This window comes from Colletotrichum godetiae, assembly GCF_030913485.1.
Source record: "Colletotrichum godetiae strain CBS 193.32 chromosome Unknown BDP55scaffold_1, whole genome shotgun sequence".
In the NCBI taxonomy this organism is placed as follows: Eukaryota; Fungi; Ascomycota; class Sordariomycetes; order Glomerellales; family Glomerellaceae; genus Colletotrichum; species Colletotrichum godetiae.
Window position 1 is genome coordinate 510,738 of NW_026851249.1, and position 16,151 is coordinate 526,888.

The 16,151-nt window shown below is 52.5% G+C and overlaps 4 protein-coding genes across 4 annotated transcripts; 1 reads left to right on the forward strand and 3 right to left on the reverse strand.

Annotated features, from left to right (window-relative positions):
• Positions 1 to 238: 238 nt before the first annotated feature.
• BDP55DRAFT_4681 (uncharacterized protein) lies at positions 239 to 1,306 on the reverse strand. Its single transcript, XM_060567621.1, has 3 exons — positions 769 to 1,306; positions 366 to 654; positions 239 to 309 (listed from the first exon to the last, which is right to left on the reverse strand). The coding sequence occupies exons 1-2, from the start codon at positions 1,218 to 1,220 to the stop codon at positions 483 to 485; spliced, it is 624 nt and encodes a 207-aa protein (XP_060436733.1). The 5' UTR covers positions 1,221 to 1,306; the 3' UTR covers positions 239 to 309; positions 366 to 482.
• Positions 1,307 to 6,618: 5,312 nt separating this feature from the next.
• Positions 6,619 to 8,837, forward strand: BDP55DRAFT_4749 (amino acid permease). The gene is made up of 3 exons (XM_060567626.1): positions 6,619 to 7,161; positions 7,221 to 7,675; positions 7,729 to 8,837. The coding sequence occupies exons 1-3, from the start codon at positions 6,853 to 6,855 to the stop codon at positions 8,537 to 8,539; spliced, it is 1,575 nt and encodes a 524-aa protein (XP_060436734.1). The 5' UTR covers positions 6,619 to 6,852; the 3' UTR covers positions 8,540 to 8,837.
• A 1,384-nt stretch (positions 8,838 to 10,221) lies between these two features.
• Positions 10,222 to 11,182, reverse strand: BDP55DRAFT_699582 (S-adenosyl-L-methionine-dependent methyltransferase; the record flags this gene model as incomplete). The annotated part of the gene is made up of 2 exons (XM_060577898.1): positions 10,631 to 11,182; positions 10,222 to 10,556 (listed from the first exon to the last, which is right to left on the reverse strand). The coding sequence occupies exons 1-2, from the start codon at positions 11,064 to 11,066 to the stop codon at positions 10,222 to 10,224; spliced, it is 771 nt and encodes a 256-aa protein (XP_060436735.1). The 5' UTR covers positions 11,067 to 11,182.
• A 2,819-nt stretch (positions 11,183 to 14,001) lies between these two features.
• On the reverse strand, positions 14,002 to 15,817 carry BDP55DRAFT_722258 (signal peptide peptidase; the record flags this gene model as incomplete). Its single annotated transcript, XM_060578574.1, has 2 exons — positions 14,002 to 14,800; positions 14,865 to 15,817. 2 exons carry the CDS (start codon positions 15,815 to 15,817, stop codon positions 14,002 to 14,004), a joined length of 1,752 nt encoding a protein of 583 aa, XP_060436736.1.
• Between the last annotated feature and the right edge of the window lie 334 nt (positions 15,818 to 16,151).

Genomic DNA, 16,151 nt, shown 5'->3' on the forward strand with positions numbered 1-16,151 from the left:
TACTTGAGGGAGCGCTTGAGTACTGAGACATGTAAGAGAATGAAAGCATAGGAAGTCTTAATGACAATTTATGCCGGTACTTGGTTTTCACTAACCAATTACTTCATATCATATTACCATTATATCTGGCATTTCGGTCTGTATGGCTTTTGCCAATCAAAATTTGTCTCTCTTGAAAGAGATAAAGTTGTTCAGCACCGTTTTCAACGTTTAGGTACGCCTAGATCTCATCACATATTCTCTTGGCATCCCCGTCTTGCTCAAGATACCTTGCCATAAAGATCAAGCCCGCCTTCCCGATACAGCCTCCTTTCCAGGGACATCTTCGTTAGTACGGTCGTACTCAGATTGAACGAGGCGCAAACCATATGTAGGCCGCATCCGAACTACCCGTTCAACATCCCAATTAAGCTCAGGGGGTCGCCAGCCATTGCCGCCAAGCCACACATGCGGAAGGTCCAACGGCTGGGCGCCTCAATGGTCTAAAAGGCTGCCCTCGGTTCAATGCACACTTGTGGTGCAGTCTGTCCAATGATGATCGGTTTGAACAAAATCAAATCTAGAGGCCTCAGATTTGTTTGGTCGCGGATGATATCGAATTGAAAGACACAAGATGCATGTGGCGTGCTTAGCCCTCGGAGGAAGTGGATCAGACTCAAGACACGGGTTCAGCAACACTCGACTCGTGCTGTATTTATAGCCTGGCCTAGAGGTCGGCCGAGGCATGTTGATTGATGCAAGACGGAAGTTGGCGGGATGTTTGCTTACAGCGTCGCCTTTACTGCCCACATTTGCGACTGAGGCGCAAAGCCAAAGGTCTGGTATGGTTCCGTAAGCTCAGTGAGACAACGTCGCAGTAAGCTCAAAAGGTTCCACCGAACAGGCGCAGTCGCAGAGCTCCAATGCTCCATCGCCAAGCTGATTCCTTGCCACAGTGGACACTGGAACACGTTTTTGTTGCGCAGACCACCCAGCGACCCGTTGCCGTCTGAACAGAGTTGTGTTTTGTGGATGGCGAGGGGAAAATCTGGGGATTTGGTGTCAAGTACGTAAAAGAAACTGATGTTACTTGGCATGCGGACCAGCGATTCAGTTCTCATCTCGTGTGCGATTCCACTTCCCCGGAGCAAAAGGAGCGTTGTCAATCGTGGCGTGCTTTTTCTCTCCTTGCGCGGTGGTGTGTTCCTTGACACGCTATTAGTAACGATAACTCCCCGCATCTCAGTCTCTAGGCGAACTCGAACTCGAGCAATACCTACCTAATGGCAGGCTACAGAAGATCCTTTGGCGCCTTGGGTATCCGTAATTAGCTGCAACTTGTTAGCCAAGAGGATGGACGCTGTTGGAAGCTCGCTTGGGTCGCCAATCGCAAGCCGACTGGGCAAGTACCCGTCAATATGGTATGGCCAAGGTGCCGTGATTCCATGGCTTTGCTCGGCGCATCCAATCGAGCCTGCACACCAAGACGATCGGAAGTCTTTGCTCTGGGTCAAGCTTTGGGCCCTGAGATGCCATGAAATGCCATGAGATGCCAAACTCTTGGATTTTGGGGAATCCCCAACGACATGTCTTGGAAGCTTGCCATATCGAACAGGACTCGCAGTCTCTCAGGGTTCTCATCACGGATGCGCTCCAAAAACGACTAATTTCGCAGAGTTCTTTTTAGACCTTTTGGCGAACCATTCTTTTTCTTGGGTGATGGCTGTGTGATTTTGAGTTGGAAGCAAGCGAGTGTGCCTTCCCGAAGCGTCGCTAGCCTAAGTGGATTGACACTCTTGGCGTCAGCGGTCGTGATGGTGAGAGAGAACTCGAAAGTTCGTATGCGCAACGGTCGAGATTTCAACCAGCTCAGGTATCTGGCATCTGGCGCATATTAGTAGGTCTTGGCTCGCGTCAATCGAAAACGCCTCATTCAATGAATATGACCGACGGATAGCCCGTTCCTAACCGTGACACCGTGGATGCCACTGATTGTCCAAACAAACCGCCGCAGTCTCGTAGCCACGGGGGAGAAATGGTGCTGATAAGCGTCGCCACCCCTCCCCGGATGCGCCCCGAGCGCTTCACGGATCACATACGCTAGATAAGGCCACAAGAGGGCACAATTGCCAGCCAAGACAATTGTCATTTTGGGTCAACCTTCAATGACATATTGAGGCAGATATCCGAAGCCACGGAACGCCAAATGACATTAGGTGCAGTCGCGAGTGGGTTGGCGTGCTCGGATGACACGACGGGAGAGAAAAGATGGGCCGTTTCGACCAAATTGAGACGATTCTGGTTGAGATGTCCTGAATCGTGGCGACGAAGTGGGCACGTTGCGAACTTTCGACCAACGAGGTTATCAAGACAGCACCGAGCGACAGAGCGAATGACGGCAGGGCCGACTCTGGTATCAGTGGCAGATATCGTGACAAGGGATAGTTGATGGTGGGCGAGGAGGAGCGCCAGGTTCGCCAGCGATGCTATCACTGTCTCTGTCTCTGTTTTGTTAGCAGATGCGTATGACACACGCACATCATGTACCATGTAGGATCGCCCATGAAGGACTGTTATCTTTGCCGAGACTTTATTCCCCATATTTCCCGCCAGAGAGGGGAATGTTGTGTGTATTGTAGACCAATTGCAGCACATGGTGATGCAACCCCCAGGGATGCGGACGGGCAAGGAAGAAGCATTGCGTGGGTATTCGTAGGCCCTTCCGTCAACTGGCAACCACCAAATAACGTAGCTCGAACAGTTTGGCGGTGGGTTGGGGTACACAGCGCGGCACAATCGAGTCGTGTCGCCCCAGATAGGCCAGGGATCGGATAGCCAGAGTTTTGCGAAATCAATCAAAACTTTGAAAAATATCAAAAGCGCCCCCAACTGGCAGTTGGAGCAGGGTGACAGGGTTGCGGCCGGAGATTGAGTGTCTTGTGTGTGACGCGATGGGAGGTGTGTGGTCCGTTTCGTTCCCTGAGTGGCTCCCCCTCAAAATATTACGGTTGGCTGTACGGATTTCTCGCTGTGGGAATAGGCGTATCGCATCACGAGACGGTTCCTCGAGGAATCGAGGGTGAAAAGGTTGATGGTGTGGTTTGGCGGCCTGGCGGCATTCTAGAAGGATTCCTTCGCATGATTAGCGGCGGCCTCCCTGTCCCGTGGCGCCCGCCCCTGCGAGGCCAAAGGAGGCGCCGAAAATCAATCAGCGATGAGTGTGACGATTCCCGTCAGCTCCCAGCAGACGATCGAGGGTCTGATACTGATAGGTATCCGTCTTGATCCACCGCAAGGGAGCTGCACTTTGCAGAGACGCGCCGACATGATGGAAGGCATTGGCAGCAGATGCTGGGCAGCCCTGGTCACGAGGCGCTGGGCCAAGAAGCGCAAAGAGGCAGGAGAGAAGCTGGAGACCGGTGACCGGGAACCGAGGAAGTTTAGCCGCGAGGGCTGGGCTGGTAGCCAAGGCGTTGCATCTGAGGATTTCGGTCGAGATTGGCTACAATAGGATTGAATGGGGATTCGTCTTCGTCGCCTCGCCTGTCACGAGCTGTTGAAACTTAAGAGTCGGGGAAGGGAGGCCCAGACAGAGAATAGCATTGAACGGTGTCCGTACATAAGACTGTATGTGAGAGGGTCGGACTGCTTCGAGGTCCATCAATCAAGCAATAACGCCCCAGTTCTTGGTCCTTCCCAAAGAGGAAGCTCGTCAGGATGGACTTGGATCGTGAGGTACGGCCAAGAGACACCAAGCCGCACAGCCCTGTTCCAGAAGACCTTGGCTGCAGGTCGGTAGCTCCAGGAGGGAGCCACGGCCTTGGCTTGAGTAGACGACTTCGCGTAAAGTTGAAGAGTTGTGCGTGTAAGAGACGGCGAGTCTCTCATGCCGAACTGGGAGTGAAAGAGCATGGATAGAGGAAGGGAAGAGAAGAAGCTAGATTCTGTGTGCTTTCTGTACCCAAGGTAAAGGTATTCGGAGGTGAGTACGAAGATACGTACATGTACAAGTGTACCTTTACCTCAAGTACGTATCGTGGTCTGCAGGAAGGATCGAGGCAGGCGGGCACTTGTTTAAGGTGAGGAAGGCATGCGGCGTGCAGGCGGCAGGTCGCGCATTCCAGTCTTGGGGAAGGTGTGGTGGAGCACCGTTCATCCCTTCAGTGCCGTCGCTGCTTCTCCAAACTGTCCAGGACTCCAGTGTCGTCGAAACGGCGATATACCGGGTCAGTTCATCTCACAATCTCACTCCTCATCTTGAAATCTTAAGAGTCTCATCTCAATGTTTGTTTCCCTCATCCCACCTCGATGGATCTTGCTGGCTCACAGACAAAGAATATTATATGGCTATCGCATGGGCCATTCCTTGCCCCGTCCGAGTTCTCATTGTGCCCCATCTCGCTCCCAGTCTCGTGGGTCACTCCTAGCTTGGGACGGATCTCCACTGATAGCGTGCCAGTGGAGTGAGATGGGTGTTTGTAGTGAGTGTGCGCACCCTGCTCATTGAAACGTCCCGCCCAGGCCCCGAACGAGTGAGAGTGAAAGTGACAGTGAGAGGAACAGTGAGACTGAGAGTCCGGGCCAGTCGAGTAAAGGGCAAATGCCCGGCAAGGTCCCACCCCCGCGCGCCGCTGCCAAATCACTCTCTTCCATTCTGCCAAATCAATTTCCATCGCATGGATCCATCAATACATTTTCCAACCTGAACATACAAATATCGCAACCCATCTCCAGCCGGCACCGTCCACCAGCCAATAGCCCTTCTGCCAAGACTCACCAAAAACCATGACCGGTTCTTCTAATCACTTGGCAACCCCCCAATTTGAACCGTCTGGCATCAGCAATCCCCACCGAGCCCACCTTCTGCTCTCAGAAAGCTTACTGGTTCCGCCAAGCCGCTGTGTTGCCTCTGATGGGACATATCCGCCGGCCGTCGACGTCTCTAGACCAAGAGACCCGAGGGAGACGCATCGTAACCTTCAAGAGGCATCGGGCCACGCGCCGTCGAGCGAGCACACTGTATTCCTCCCAGCGGGCAGTGAACAGCATGCGAGCCTTCGGATCAAACCTCTTGTCACAGATCACCGGCCTGCCTGATGGAGCCACCTGAAATGCCGCGTCCCACAGTCTGATGTCTGAATGGCAAGGCTCAAGGCTGAACCGACAAAAGCGGTGTTTGCCTGTCTACCGAATCTGCCACGTCGAGTGACACTGATGCAGCCCTTGGATGTGAGGCGAGTTGACGACGTCGCGCTGGGCTAGATATGTGAGATGCTTCGACGATCTCGTCCATCCCACCATCTTCCAAGCCTTGCCATCTTCGCCTTCCACGCAGCTTCCATTGCTTCCGAACACCCACATGATACCTTACATCCGCCATCCGCATCCGCATTCTCATGTACGATGGAAGTGTAGTGTAAACCTCTACCGTGGGCTTTACCTAGCTGTGCTACACTACACTACTGCTAGATGCCGGGCGTCCCCTTTCACCCCCCTTGACCTACCCTTCCTTCTCTCCCGTCTCACGGCTGACCGACCGGTCCAATCGCCTGCCAAGACTCTGCCGGAAAGACTCATCTACCTGTCCAGACCTCTCAAACTCTAGGTCACCTTCCTACTACCTCCTGGCATCTTCTGCAAGCTAGCGGCACAGCTATCATGGGTGATTTCCCGGGGAGAATGTATCCCGGAAACGAAGAAGCAGACGAAGAAGACGGAGAAGAAAAATAACAAGGGACTAACGTAAGACAGGCAAGGTGCCCTTGGCAACTTTTGTACTTTGTAGAAACAATGTACTCCCTCCATCGGGAAATCATGTACAATGTAGGCAAGGTAGGGTCACGGAAGGAAGAAGAGGAGGGGGCGTTGGGTCGTTCACTCAAGCCGGGGTCTCCCTGGTCTCCCTAGTCCATGTTGCAGCTTCCCATCTGTTGGATTCGCGCCGGTGAGCGCGTTCAAGTTGGTTGGTCCCCTTCTCGTCCAGGTCCAGCTCACCAGCTCCTCGCCCGAGCCATATGCTGCACCTCCCTATGTCTGCCTCGATGTCTCTCGAGTCCCGGCGTAAGTCTCGAGGGTCTGTCCCTCCTGTTTCCTTTCTGTGTATCCGTAAGGTTACCCTCCGTATCTTACCAACTGCCTGCCTGCCGTACCCCTACCCATCCCGCCAGGTAGTCCTGCCCATCCCACACACCTTCCTGTCTTTGGTCTGGTCCGTTTCTGCTTGTCCAACATCTTTACACGGTACCTTTACAGATACCTTACATGGTTTCTTTGCATGGGGCAATGCACCTGCATATGTCGTCGTCGTCGTCGTTGTTGCGCCTGGCTTGCTTCTCCCCTCTGCCTTAGCTCCCCCGTCCCCGTCCCCGTCTCTCATTCCGGGTGTTGTCTCGAACCTTTATTAAACGGCATCCCGCGCCGCCTCCCTCTCCATCTCGTCCCTTCCTGTTGTCCCTCCTACCCCTCATACTCTTGTAGTCCTTTACAGAGTAACATCAGCTTTGTTACTCTCCCGTCGTTGACAAGGGCAAAGGTCACGGCAAGCGCCAACGCGCACTACTTCTTCTTTTCAACCAGTCTCTAGCCTCTGTCCAGAGCTATCGAGCGATATCTTCATCATGACCAAGGACGCTGCCCAAGTCGGCGTGGTTCCGCCCACGTACGACTCCGAGAAGGGTGCCCGCCACACTGCCGGTGATGGCCACGTTCCCGAGAACTTTCGCGAGGATGACTTCATGACCCGCAATGGCTTGAATCTCAAGAGTTTCCAGCGTCGTAAGTCTAAACTCTCAATATCACCGGCATGAACTGCTTTCGGGCCTATCTCCTCACCCCCGCCTTGTGCAGAGATCTCTTCGTAGCTGGATCGCTAACATGATAACGTTAGGTGACTGGGGAACCGGTGACACTGAACTCGACCGCTCCATGAAGCCTCGTCACTTGCAAATGATCGCCATCGGTGGCTCCATCGGTGCTGGTTTCTTCGTCGGTTCCGGTAGCGCTCTTACCAAAGGTGGCCCCGGCTCTGTCCTCATCTGCTTCCTGATCGCCGGTGTCATGATCTTCAACGTCGTCTACGCTCTCGGTGAACTTGCTGTCCTGTACCCTGTCTCTGGTGGTTTCTACACCTACTCTATCCGCTTCCTCGACCCTTCCTGGGGTTTCGCTATGGGCTGGAATTATGTAAGTTACTTCTCGCGGCACAGCGCATCGCATCGCAAAGCTCTAACAAAATGTCACAGGTCTTCCAATGGGTTATTGTCTTACCACTCGAACTAACAGTCTGCTCGTTTACGATACAATATTGGAACAAGGATATAAGTGTCGCTGTATGGATCACCATCTTCTGGCTCTTCATCATCTTCATCAACGTTTTTGGAACCTTGGGCTTCGCCGAGGAAGAGTTCATCTCCTCTACCTTCAAGCTCTTTGCCACCGTCATCTTCATGGTCGTCGCCCTCATTCTTATCTGCGGTGGCGGCCCTGAGGGTGGAAAGTACGATGAGTACTGGGGTAACCGTCTATGGAGCGACCCCGGCGCGTTCCAGAACGGATTCCGTGGCTTCTGCTCTGTCTTCGTCACTGCCGCTTTTGCCTTCTCCGGTACCGAGCTTGTCGGTCTCGCTGCCGCTGAGTCCGCCAACCCCGCCAAGTCCCTTCCCGGTGCCATCAAGCAGGTGTTCTGGCGTATTACCCTGTAAGTATCTCCCACATCAAATGTCTTGGGCCCTGACTGATCATGATCATTAGTTTCTACGTCTTGGGACTTACTTTTGTCGGCCTTCTCGTCAGCTCTACCGACGAGCGTCTCCTGAATTCCGCCAACCCCTACGCCGATGGTGTTTCCCCCTTCGTCCTGGCCCCTCTTGATGCCCACCTCTACGGATACGACAGCTTCATGAACGTCGTCATTCTCGTCTCCGTTGTCTCTATTGGTGTCTCTTGTGTCTACGGTGGTTCCCGTACCTTGACCGCCCTCGCCCAGCAGGGATACGCACCCAAGATCTTCACCTACATCGACCGATCAGGCCGTCCCCTGCCTTCTGTCGTCTTCAACCTTGCCTTCGGTGGCCTGGCTTACGTCCGCATGGCGTCCTCCGGTGGTGTCGTTTTCGACTGGCTTTTGTCGCTTTCTGGTCTTGCCGCCCTTTTCACCTGGGGCTCCATCTGCGCCGCCCACATTCGGTTCCGCGCTGCGTGGAAGGCTCAGGGTCACACTCTTGATGAGATTCCTTTCCAGGCCATTGGTGGTGTTGCCGGCTCTTGGCTCGGCCTATTCCTGATTGCCATCTCTTTGATCGCCCAGCTTTTCGTCGCCATCTGCCCCCCTGGTGGTGGTTTCGCCTCCGCCGAGGACTTCTTTAAGGCTTATCTTGCCCTGCCTGTCGTTCTCTTCTTCTGGGCCTGCGGTTACCTGTGGAAGCGCAAGGGCTTCTTGAAGCTTTCCGAGATCGATCTCGATGCTGGTCGCCGTGAGGTTGACTGGGATGAGATTAACGCCTACCGCGCGAAGGTTGCCGCTTGGCCCAAGTGGAGACGGTGGGCAAGTACCATCTTCTAAAGGACTCGCTGCTCTTCAAACTTGCTGGATTATCTAGCACCAAAGGGGAGGAAACATCTGGGGGAAGATGTAAATAGGAGATGTTGGCCTATGAGCAGCTTTAGCTCTCGGCATTTCTCACTATCATGATACCTATCTATTTTCTGAACTTGTAATCAGCCATGATATCTCTATTAAGGGCATTAATACATGGGTTGTATTAAACCATATCTACTCTACTGCCATTTATGTGCCTTTCAAGATATTTAGTGGACGCTGATCTAGATCCATGCGTTCCTGATAGAGGACCTCCTGAATAATGATTGGAGAGGTTCTTGATTCCGAACTGGGTCATTTCTGTGATCTTGTGGTTTACAATGATCAAATCAGCGATGGCCAGAGCACCCTGAGATGACGACCACAGTCATGAAACCATGGAGGCCTTCGCACCGGAAGAACGTGTCTGCAAGGGTTCTTTCCATGGAAATAGGCTCGAATTCACATGTTCAGTCGCTGGTCGTTGCAAAAAGGTTTTGTAAGCGGTTTAGCGTGGGCTGACTGATGCCGGCCTACCCCCCGGAGCATGGAGGCTCCACAACGGCCCGAGGTGGACGACGCTATCGACGGGTGGCGTGGATATGTCGCGTGCCGAAGTTCCGGATAAGTTTCATGGGAAAAAAATACCGGGGTGGAGTTTGGCTTGAATTACTGGGAATTTGACTCTGCCTTGGAGACTTTGCTGGTCTAGTCTTACTCTGAAACTGAAGCACTGATTTCACGCGTGGAGTATGATGGTACAGGAAGGGGAGGTGAGAGTCCGAGGATGTCATGGATTACCTACTTATGAGATGTTCTTGCAATAAGACTCTGTTGTAATGCATACACCTTCACCCTTGACTTGTCCCTCCATTACATTCAACCTGCGAATAACAGTGTTCGGATTTGTTCTCTGATCGATCTTACGCACATCAAGCAGCTTTTCTCAACTGATTCTTTGTTTCCGGGGGAGTTTCCTCGGTCGGCCGGGGGTAGTGGATCCCTTTCCACATCGGCAGTGGGGCCGGGCCCGTTGGAGCTCCGGTACCGAACCAGACGTCAAGGGTCAGCGTCGACGTTCTAACATCGAGATTGGCGCCGAGATTCAACCTCTAGCGATAATCATCAAGTTGAAAGTAGCTGCAAATGCAATTGAAAGCTCTAACAATTGCTGCTCTGATCCTCGAAAAATGACCTCAATCATCACAACCACGACGAAGAATGTGGCTGCGAAGCAGAGCAGGCGCGTGTTGGCCTGCACCTTCCATACCTGCCACGAGAAGCCCTCATATACCCCTCCGAGTCCAATTCTGTCACCAGCATAGCAGGCACCTTCCTAGGTCGGTTGGTCAGGTCAAAGTGGCTAGGTGGTGGAGTGGTTTATGGTCAACAATTAAATCGCCAACCAGCCTACTCGACGACAGGCTAAGCGCATACGAGTCCCCGAGTTTGAATCCCAGCATGAGCACCAAGAGATGTAGTCACACCGGTGGTGAACTCTTTTTTTGATTTCTTTCGAATCAAGATCAGTCTGGGGGCGGCCTCAAGATGCTACAAGTCTCGACTCGTACCAATTCAGTTCATTCCTCCTACGTACACCGACTAGGAAAACGAATTCATATAGCCATTCACCTCTCAAAACAACTATAACCAACACACACTCACCCTCAAAGCTTCGACCCCTCCCGCAGCCCAACCTCAATAACCCCCTGCACCGCAGCCGGCACCCTCCAAATCTTGACGACCCTCAACCCAGCCGACTCGATCAGCGCCCGCCACTCCTTCTCCGTGCGCTCCTGCGCGGCGCCAAATGTCATCATGCTGATGTCGAAGACGGCAGCGTGCGGGTGGACGGCCTGGACGTTGTCATCCATGATTTGGTCGTGGATCAGGATGCAGCTGTATCCCGGTTTCAGGGCGGCTTTTTGAATCTCGAGGATTTTGCGGGCTTGTTTGTCGGGCCAGTCGTGAAGGATGTGGTGCATGTAGTATGCGCGGGCGTCTTCGTGATGTTTGTCAGTTTTCGTTAAGTACTTGAGGTTTGCCTAGTCGAGCAAGGAGATGGATGAAACGTACGCTTGATCGGCTGAGGCGTGTAGAAATCATACGCCACCTTATTGATCCCCTTCAACACGGAAGTTTTGTTATCCGCTATGACGGAAGGTAGATCCTCCAAGTACAACCTCGAAGCCGTCTCCGGATGCAACTCGTAAAACGCCTGCAGATCCTGTCCCACGCTGCCACCGATGTCCACTAGCAACGGTGAATTCGGGTCATCGCCGGAGCCGCTGTCCAAGAGCATTTGGCTGGGGAATATGGACGTCCATCTGGCCCTGTTGAGCGTCGTCGTGCGTTGGAGTGTGTTGAAGGCCTCGCCTTGCGCCGGGTTAGCTTCGAGGTAGGTGAAGAGGCCGCCTTGCCAGCCGTGGGCTGAGTCAAAGACCGTTTTGCGGGCGCTGCGAGGGTTTTTATAGGATGTTTCTTGGAAGAAGGTGGGCATGTGGGTGAACATGGGAACTGTGTGATCGTAGCTTTACTTGAAAGTTAGAAATTGTGTGGAAATCAAAAGGTTTAGCAGAGGAAAGGAGGGGGGATAGGGAATCTCCTTACTAGAATTTTGCGGTGGTGCCAAAGTCCGAGTTTGCGAGCTGAGTGCAGAATTCTGTGGGTTTGTAGGTCCCGTCGGAAGTCATCTCGACTATGTTGTTTGAGACTAGTAGACGGAGGAGTCGGTCTCGGAGCAATTTAGATACTGTTGCAATAAATTAAAGACGGCGGGTCTTACAGAGTAAAGCAGTATCACAGGGACCATCCGCGAGGCCTGAGAGCTCAGCGCAACTCATGGGTCTGCTCCCATTGTCTTTCCATTTCCTAAAGATGTTGAGATCTTGCAGTATTTTGACTGATGCTAGGACGGCCGACTAGTACATGAATCAGGAAGCTTCTTTCTAGAGCCATCGTACGGTAGGCACTTACGTTGCTCAAGAAGAGCCTGACAAACGTCTCCCAAGGAGATTCGACTTTACTTGTGAGCTCGTATAGCTTGAGAAGGACTCGCGATCTATCATCATCGCTGACGTTTTCAAAGGATATAGCGAGAGCTTCAGCTGAGCGCATGAAGTTCTCGACAGCATCATTCCTGTTCATCTTCGATGCCATTTTGAAATTTAGATCAAGTTCTTGCGTGTTTACGTCAAACCTCCGATCAAATTATCTGGTAGTTTCCTCGGTTTGAGAAAGGAATAGCTTGGAGGAGAGTGGAAAGCAGCGTAGAAATATCTGACGAAGCCCGTATGTTGAATATAACACCCAGACTGAGAGGTGGACACTTCCGAGGGTAGTGAGCTATTTATCATAAACAACCCACAACGTTGCACCAAGTCCTAGATCCCCGCCAAACACAGAGACTTGATTTGTAAGTATCATATGCTGTGAGTCTGTGATGGTGTCACCAATATCTACGCCAAGTAAATCCATTGATAAGCGGGGGTGAAGCGTTTGAAGCGGGAACGGAGTTTTACTACCAACCTTGCTCGAGAAAGTCAATTATCCCCGGAGCTTGGACACGGTTCCAAACTCAATGTCCGACGAAATGTTTTTTCATCGCTCTTGATTCGCTGGAAGATTAGATTAGAGATTGACAGACTCTTGATTTTGGAGAAGATGGCGTAGTGTGCGTATACAAACGTTTGTGATTGATGCCGGTGCCCGTTAGCTCCTGATAGAAGGCATGTGGCATCAACAAAGCCTTGCAGATCGGACGAGAAGGAACCGGAGGCTCGGGCAAACATAAAGAGGACTAGTTTGAGACCATTAGACACATTTTGATAACACATCTCAACGGGTGAATACGCTATGATTAGAATAGGACTCATTCTGATTCCGTGTATCAATTTAATTCTACAGACCCAACGCGGAAAACGAAAGGCGACTACGGCATTGCTGGTTTGGGCCACCCGAAACTCACCAAGTCCTTTTACGAGATAGTAGGAAGATCCTATTCGTGATTAGAGAATGTCATAAAGCCTATCTCAAACAGTTGATCTCGTTGTTGCATTCGCAACCCTAGGACATAGTAGCCACTTACACAGCTGCTTCTCGACAAACGGCAACACATTTCTCAATATACACGTCGAACTGGTTTCCCTTACGCATACTACAACATGAACGAGGCCTACCTCAAGTCTAGGCTCCGAGACATACAACTAAAAAATTCCTCAGCGAAAACACCAAGGCTAAAGTAAAAATGAGACCGGGCGCTAAAGAAAAAGAAAAAGGGAAAAGAGTTTGCCTCGATAGGCTATATCTCTTGGGCGCTCACGCTGGGATTCAAACTTGAGTACTCGCTGAGCCTGTCGTGTAAACGTATCATTAATTGTTGACCTTAGACTAATCCACCACCCATCTAGTCTCACCTGACCCGTAGACCTAGACGAGCGCCTCCTGGCTGGTGAGAGGAACGGAAGTGACCTGACCTCTATTACACCTTGGGTCTCCACTCTTGTAGTAATGTTTACCTGAGTGTAGGAAGCAACGAGTCAGCCACTCTTGATATTATCACCTTATACTGGGGAACGAATATCATTTCGGCACAATGGGAGTTAGTTGATCTTCCTCGTCACAGCCTCCGGTACTCTCTTTGCCGTCATGGGAAGTTCGCTACCTTTTCCCGGTAGGAGATGCGGACCTGCCCCCCCCCCCAAAAAAAAGGGGTCGCAACGGCCGCTATTATCCAAGGCAATAGCAGTCAGCACATATTTCTCATCGAGCACAGTCGTGATTTAGGAAGGCAAACGAGGCATTCATTCCGAAAAGAAAAGAGGGGGTGGGGGGGAAATAGCGAATCCTCTACCTACAGATCCATCACCTAACTTTCCTCTGGCCCGAGAAAAGTTTGAAAGAAGAAGAAAAAGATAAAAGAGTTCACCCCCCCGGTGGCGAACGGGGGCTACATCTCTGGACGCACAAGCTGGGACTCGAACACGAGACCTCTCTCTCTCAGCCTTCACCGATTAGGCTGTGTGGACTCGAACCGCCCCTCCACGCAGCCAATTTTGACCTGACCCCCAAAGGGGCCGCCCGCTGTGCTGGTGACGAGAATGGAGTTGAGGGGGTATATAGAGGCTTTGCACAGCAGGTAAGGGAAGGTATGGGAAGGAGCGACTGAGCCAGCGCCTGCTTTACGGTCACGTGGTTGATATTAAGCCTCTTCATGATATTGGCGTCAGATACTGTGGAAGGAGGGCATATGTTATTATCTCTATTCTCCGAGAGGCAGATAAGCCATTTTGTTCTACCCCGTGTTGACAGTATTCAGCTATCAACATGCGCTATCCGAATGGTAAAGATGGAATCTAGACCTCAACACCGCCTGATGCACAAATTGAGATGCCTCTATCTTGCCTTTCCATAGTCAACTACCCGTATCCTGACGCCACCTTCCCAAATCACTGCGTCTTCGGCTTTCTAAGCGGAGCAGTGATGGAGAAGGCGACTATGTTATACTCAGTCTTCTCGGCATCCCGCTTCTCGATAGCCTTCTTCTCCTCCGCGGTCTTCTCTTCTTCGTCTTTCTTCTTCTTTTCATCATCCTTCTTATCCTCATCCTTCTTAATCTCCTTCACAACGTTGCCGTCTCCATCGAGCTCGACGACGACGTCGCGTGTGTCGAGGCTGCCGTCCTCGGTGTATATCCACATTTCCTTGAGTTCGCCGCGCACGAGGCCAGTTAACCAGAGGGAGCTGAGAACGCCGGGGACGAGGTACAGCAGCGCAGGCTGGCCGTGTTTGAAGACGACGAGCATGACGAGGGTAGTCACCATGCCGATAGTGTAGCCGACCAAGGAGGCGTTGAAGTACGTCTTGCTGAAAGTCGATCCGCGCACAGTCGGCGGCGCCGTCTCCGTCGCAGCCTTGAAGAGGCCCAACCAGGACGGGGCGGACCAGAACCAATCGCCCCAGCAGTTGGTGATGTCGAGGTACGGGGCCTTTTGCGCGATGTGCTGGGTCTGGCTCACGGTGACCACGTCGCCAGATGTCGCGTCGTGCTGGTCGGACTTGAGATCGGTCGGGATGTACTTGATCTGGCGCTGGTAGTGACGCCACATGTCGAAGCGGAGGGCGAGACACATGACGATACCCGGGACGACGATGTCTCCGAGTCCGAGGATGCTAGAGCGAGCGGCGGACTGGAACTGTAGCTTGATTGGCACGTCGAGCTTGGTGGCGACTGTGATCATGTAAGGGCTGGTGAGTTGTTAGATGACGTGCGTTGAGGGGTTCGTCACAACTAGGTTGAGGGACAGCTTACGTGTAGAAAACCATGACAATGTCGTAGAAGAAGAGTCCGATCAGCACTAAGCTACCCGTCGCAAACGTCGTCGGGGACATAATGAGGAACGAGCCGTAGCAGAAACCGTAGCCCATGAAGTTGGACAGGAAGGGCGAGCCTGACATGAAGTAGGCCACCACGGTCGCGACAGCCAGGTTGAGACCAACGACGTGGAGGATGGTCATGTTGAACTTCTCACGGAAGACGCCATGGAGCTTCGCCTTCACCGTCCACTCGTCCGTGAGAACGTGGCGCAAATCCCACAAGAATCGGTTGATCTTGATGGTGTTCAGGCGCATGATGCTCCGTAAAGCAAAGGGCAGCGGGTTGCTCTTCTGAAGAAACTGCGCGTTGCTTCGGTCCGCCTTTTCGCCAGTGACCTTGACGAAGGACTCATCGTCATCGTCGACGTTGTACAGCGAGCCATCGTGGCGGAAGTAGTTGGGGAAGACGAATCCGGAAGCAATCCGCAGTGAGTGTGCGATGAGAGTCGTCAAACTGGCGATACCCATGACGGACATGTAGACTCGAAGAATCTTATTGAGGATGGCGGGGTCCTGGAGCCACTGAATGAGGTAGTAGAGGCCGATGAGCATGGTGCCGGCCAGGAGAGGGAAGAGAATTGCGTCGGTAGGCATGAGGCCCTCCGTTATAGGCTCATCCTCCTTGCGTTCCCGTCCATCCTTGCGCTTCTGAGGAGCAGCCGAAGGCGGGCGGCGGAGTGAGCCGTGGGCGCCGATGTAGATGATGGCCAGGGCGCTGAAGATGAGCTTGGCCTCCATCGTCAGGAAGCTGGCATACTGGGTGAAGCCCCATTCCACGACGGCAGCGGCGACATTTGCGGCTGTCGAGTTGCCCGTGAGGTTGTCCGTGAGGTTCTGGGTGAGCTCATCAAATGGAGGGTTGATGGGGCTGGGGACCGGCGAAGCCATGTTGCCGCTGTTGCTGTTGCTGTTGCTGTTGCTGTTGCTGTTGCTGGCAGTGTCGCTGTCATTCCCGAGTGCCAAGATGAAATAATCGGCCCAAGGGTGGTGATGAGGACACTCGTCCACGGCAAGTGAAGCTCGTGGTGGTGATCGAGATGAGGAAACAGAAGCTGAGTCTGAATAAACGAGTCAATGGCCGCTGTGAGTGGCAGGTAGAGAAGCTGGGTGCCAGTAATTTTATACCCTTGGATAGAGCCACTAACAGTCGAATGCTGTAGAAGAAATTAGAGAGATGTAATTCTTGCCATGAGTAAAGTGATCCTCACCAACTGATTAAAGA

What these genes read in the sequence shown, in the direction of transcription:
- BDP55DRAFT_4749 (XM_060567626.1), top strand. Translation starts at nt 6,853, where the DNA reads ATGATAACGTTAGGTGACTGGGGAACCGGTGACACTGAACTCGACCGC. An exon ending in TCGCTATGGGCTGGAATTAT is followed by an intron (nt 7,162 to 7,220) that starts GTAAGTTACTTC and finishes AAAATGTCACAG; the next exon opens with GTCTTCCAATGGGTTATTGT. An exon ending in GTGTTCTGGCGTATTACCCT is followed by an intron (nt 7,676 to 7,728) that starts GTAAGTATCTCC and finishes CATGATCATTAG; the next exon opens with TTTCTACGTCTTGGGACTTA.
- BDP55DRAFT_4681 (XM_060567621.1), bottom strand. Translation starts at nt 1,220, where the DNA reads ATGCGGGGAGTTATCGTTACTAATAGCGTGTCAAGGAACACACCACCG. An exon ending in TGGGCAGTAAAGGCGACGCT is followed by an intron (nt 655 to 768) that starts GTAAGCAAACAT and finishes CCGTGTCTTGAG; the next exon opens with TCTGATCCACTTCCTCCGAG.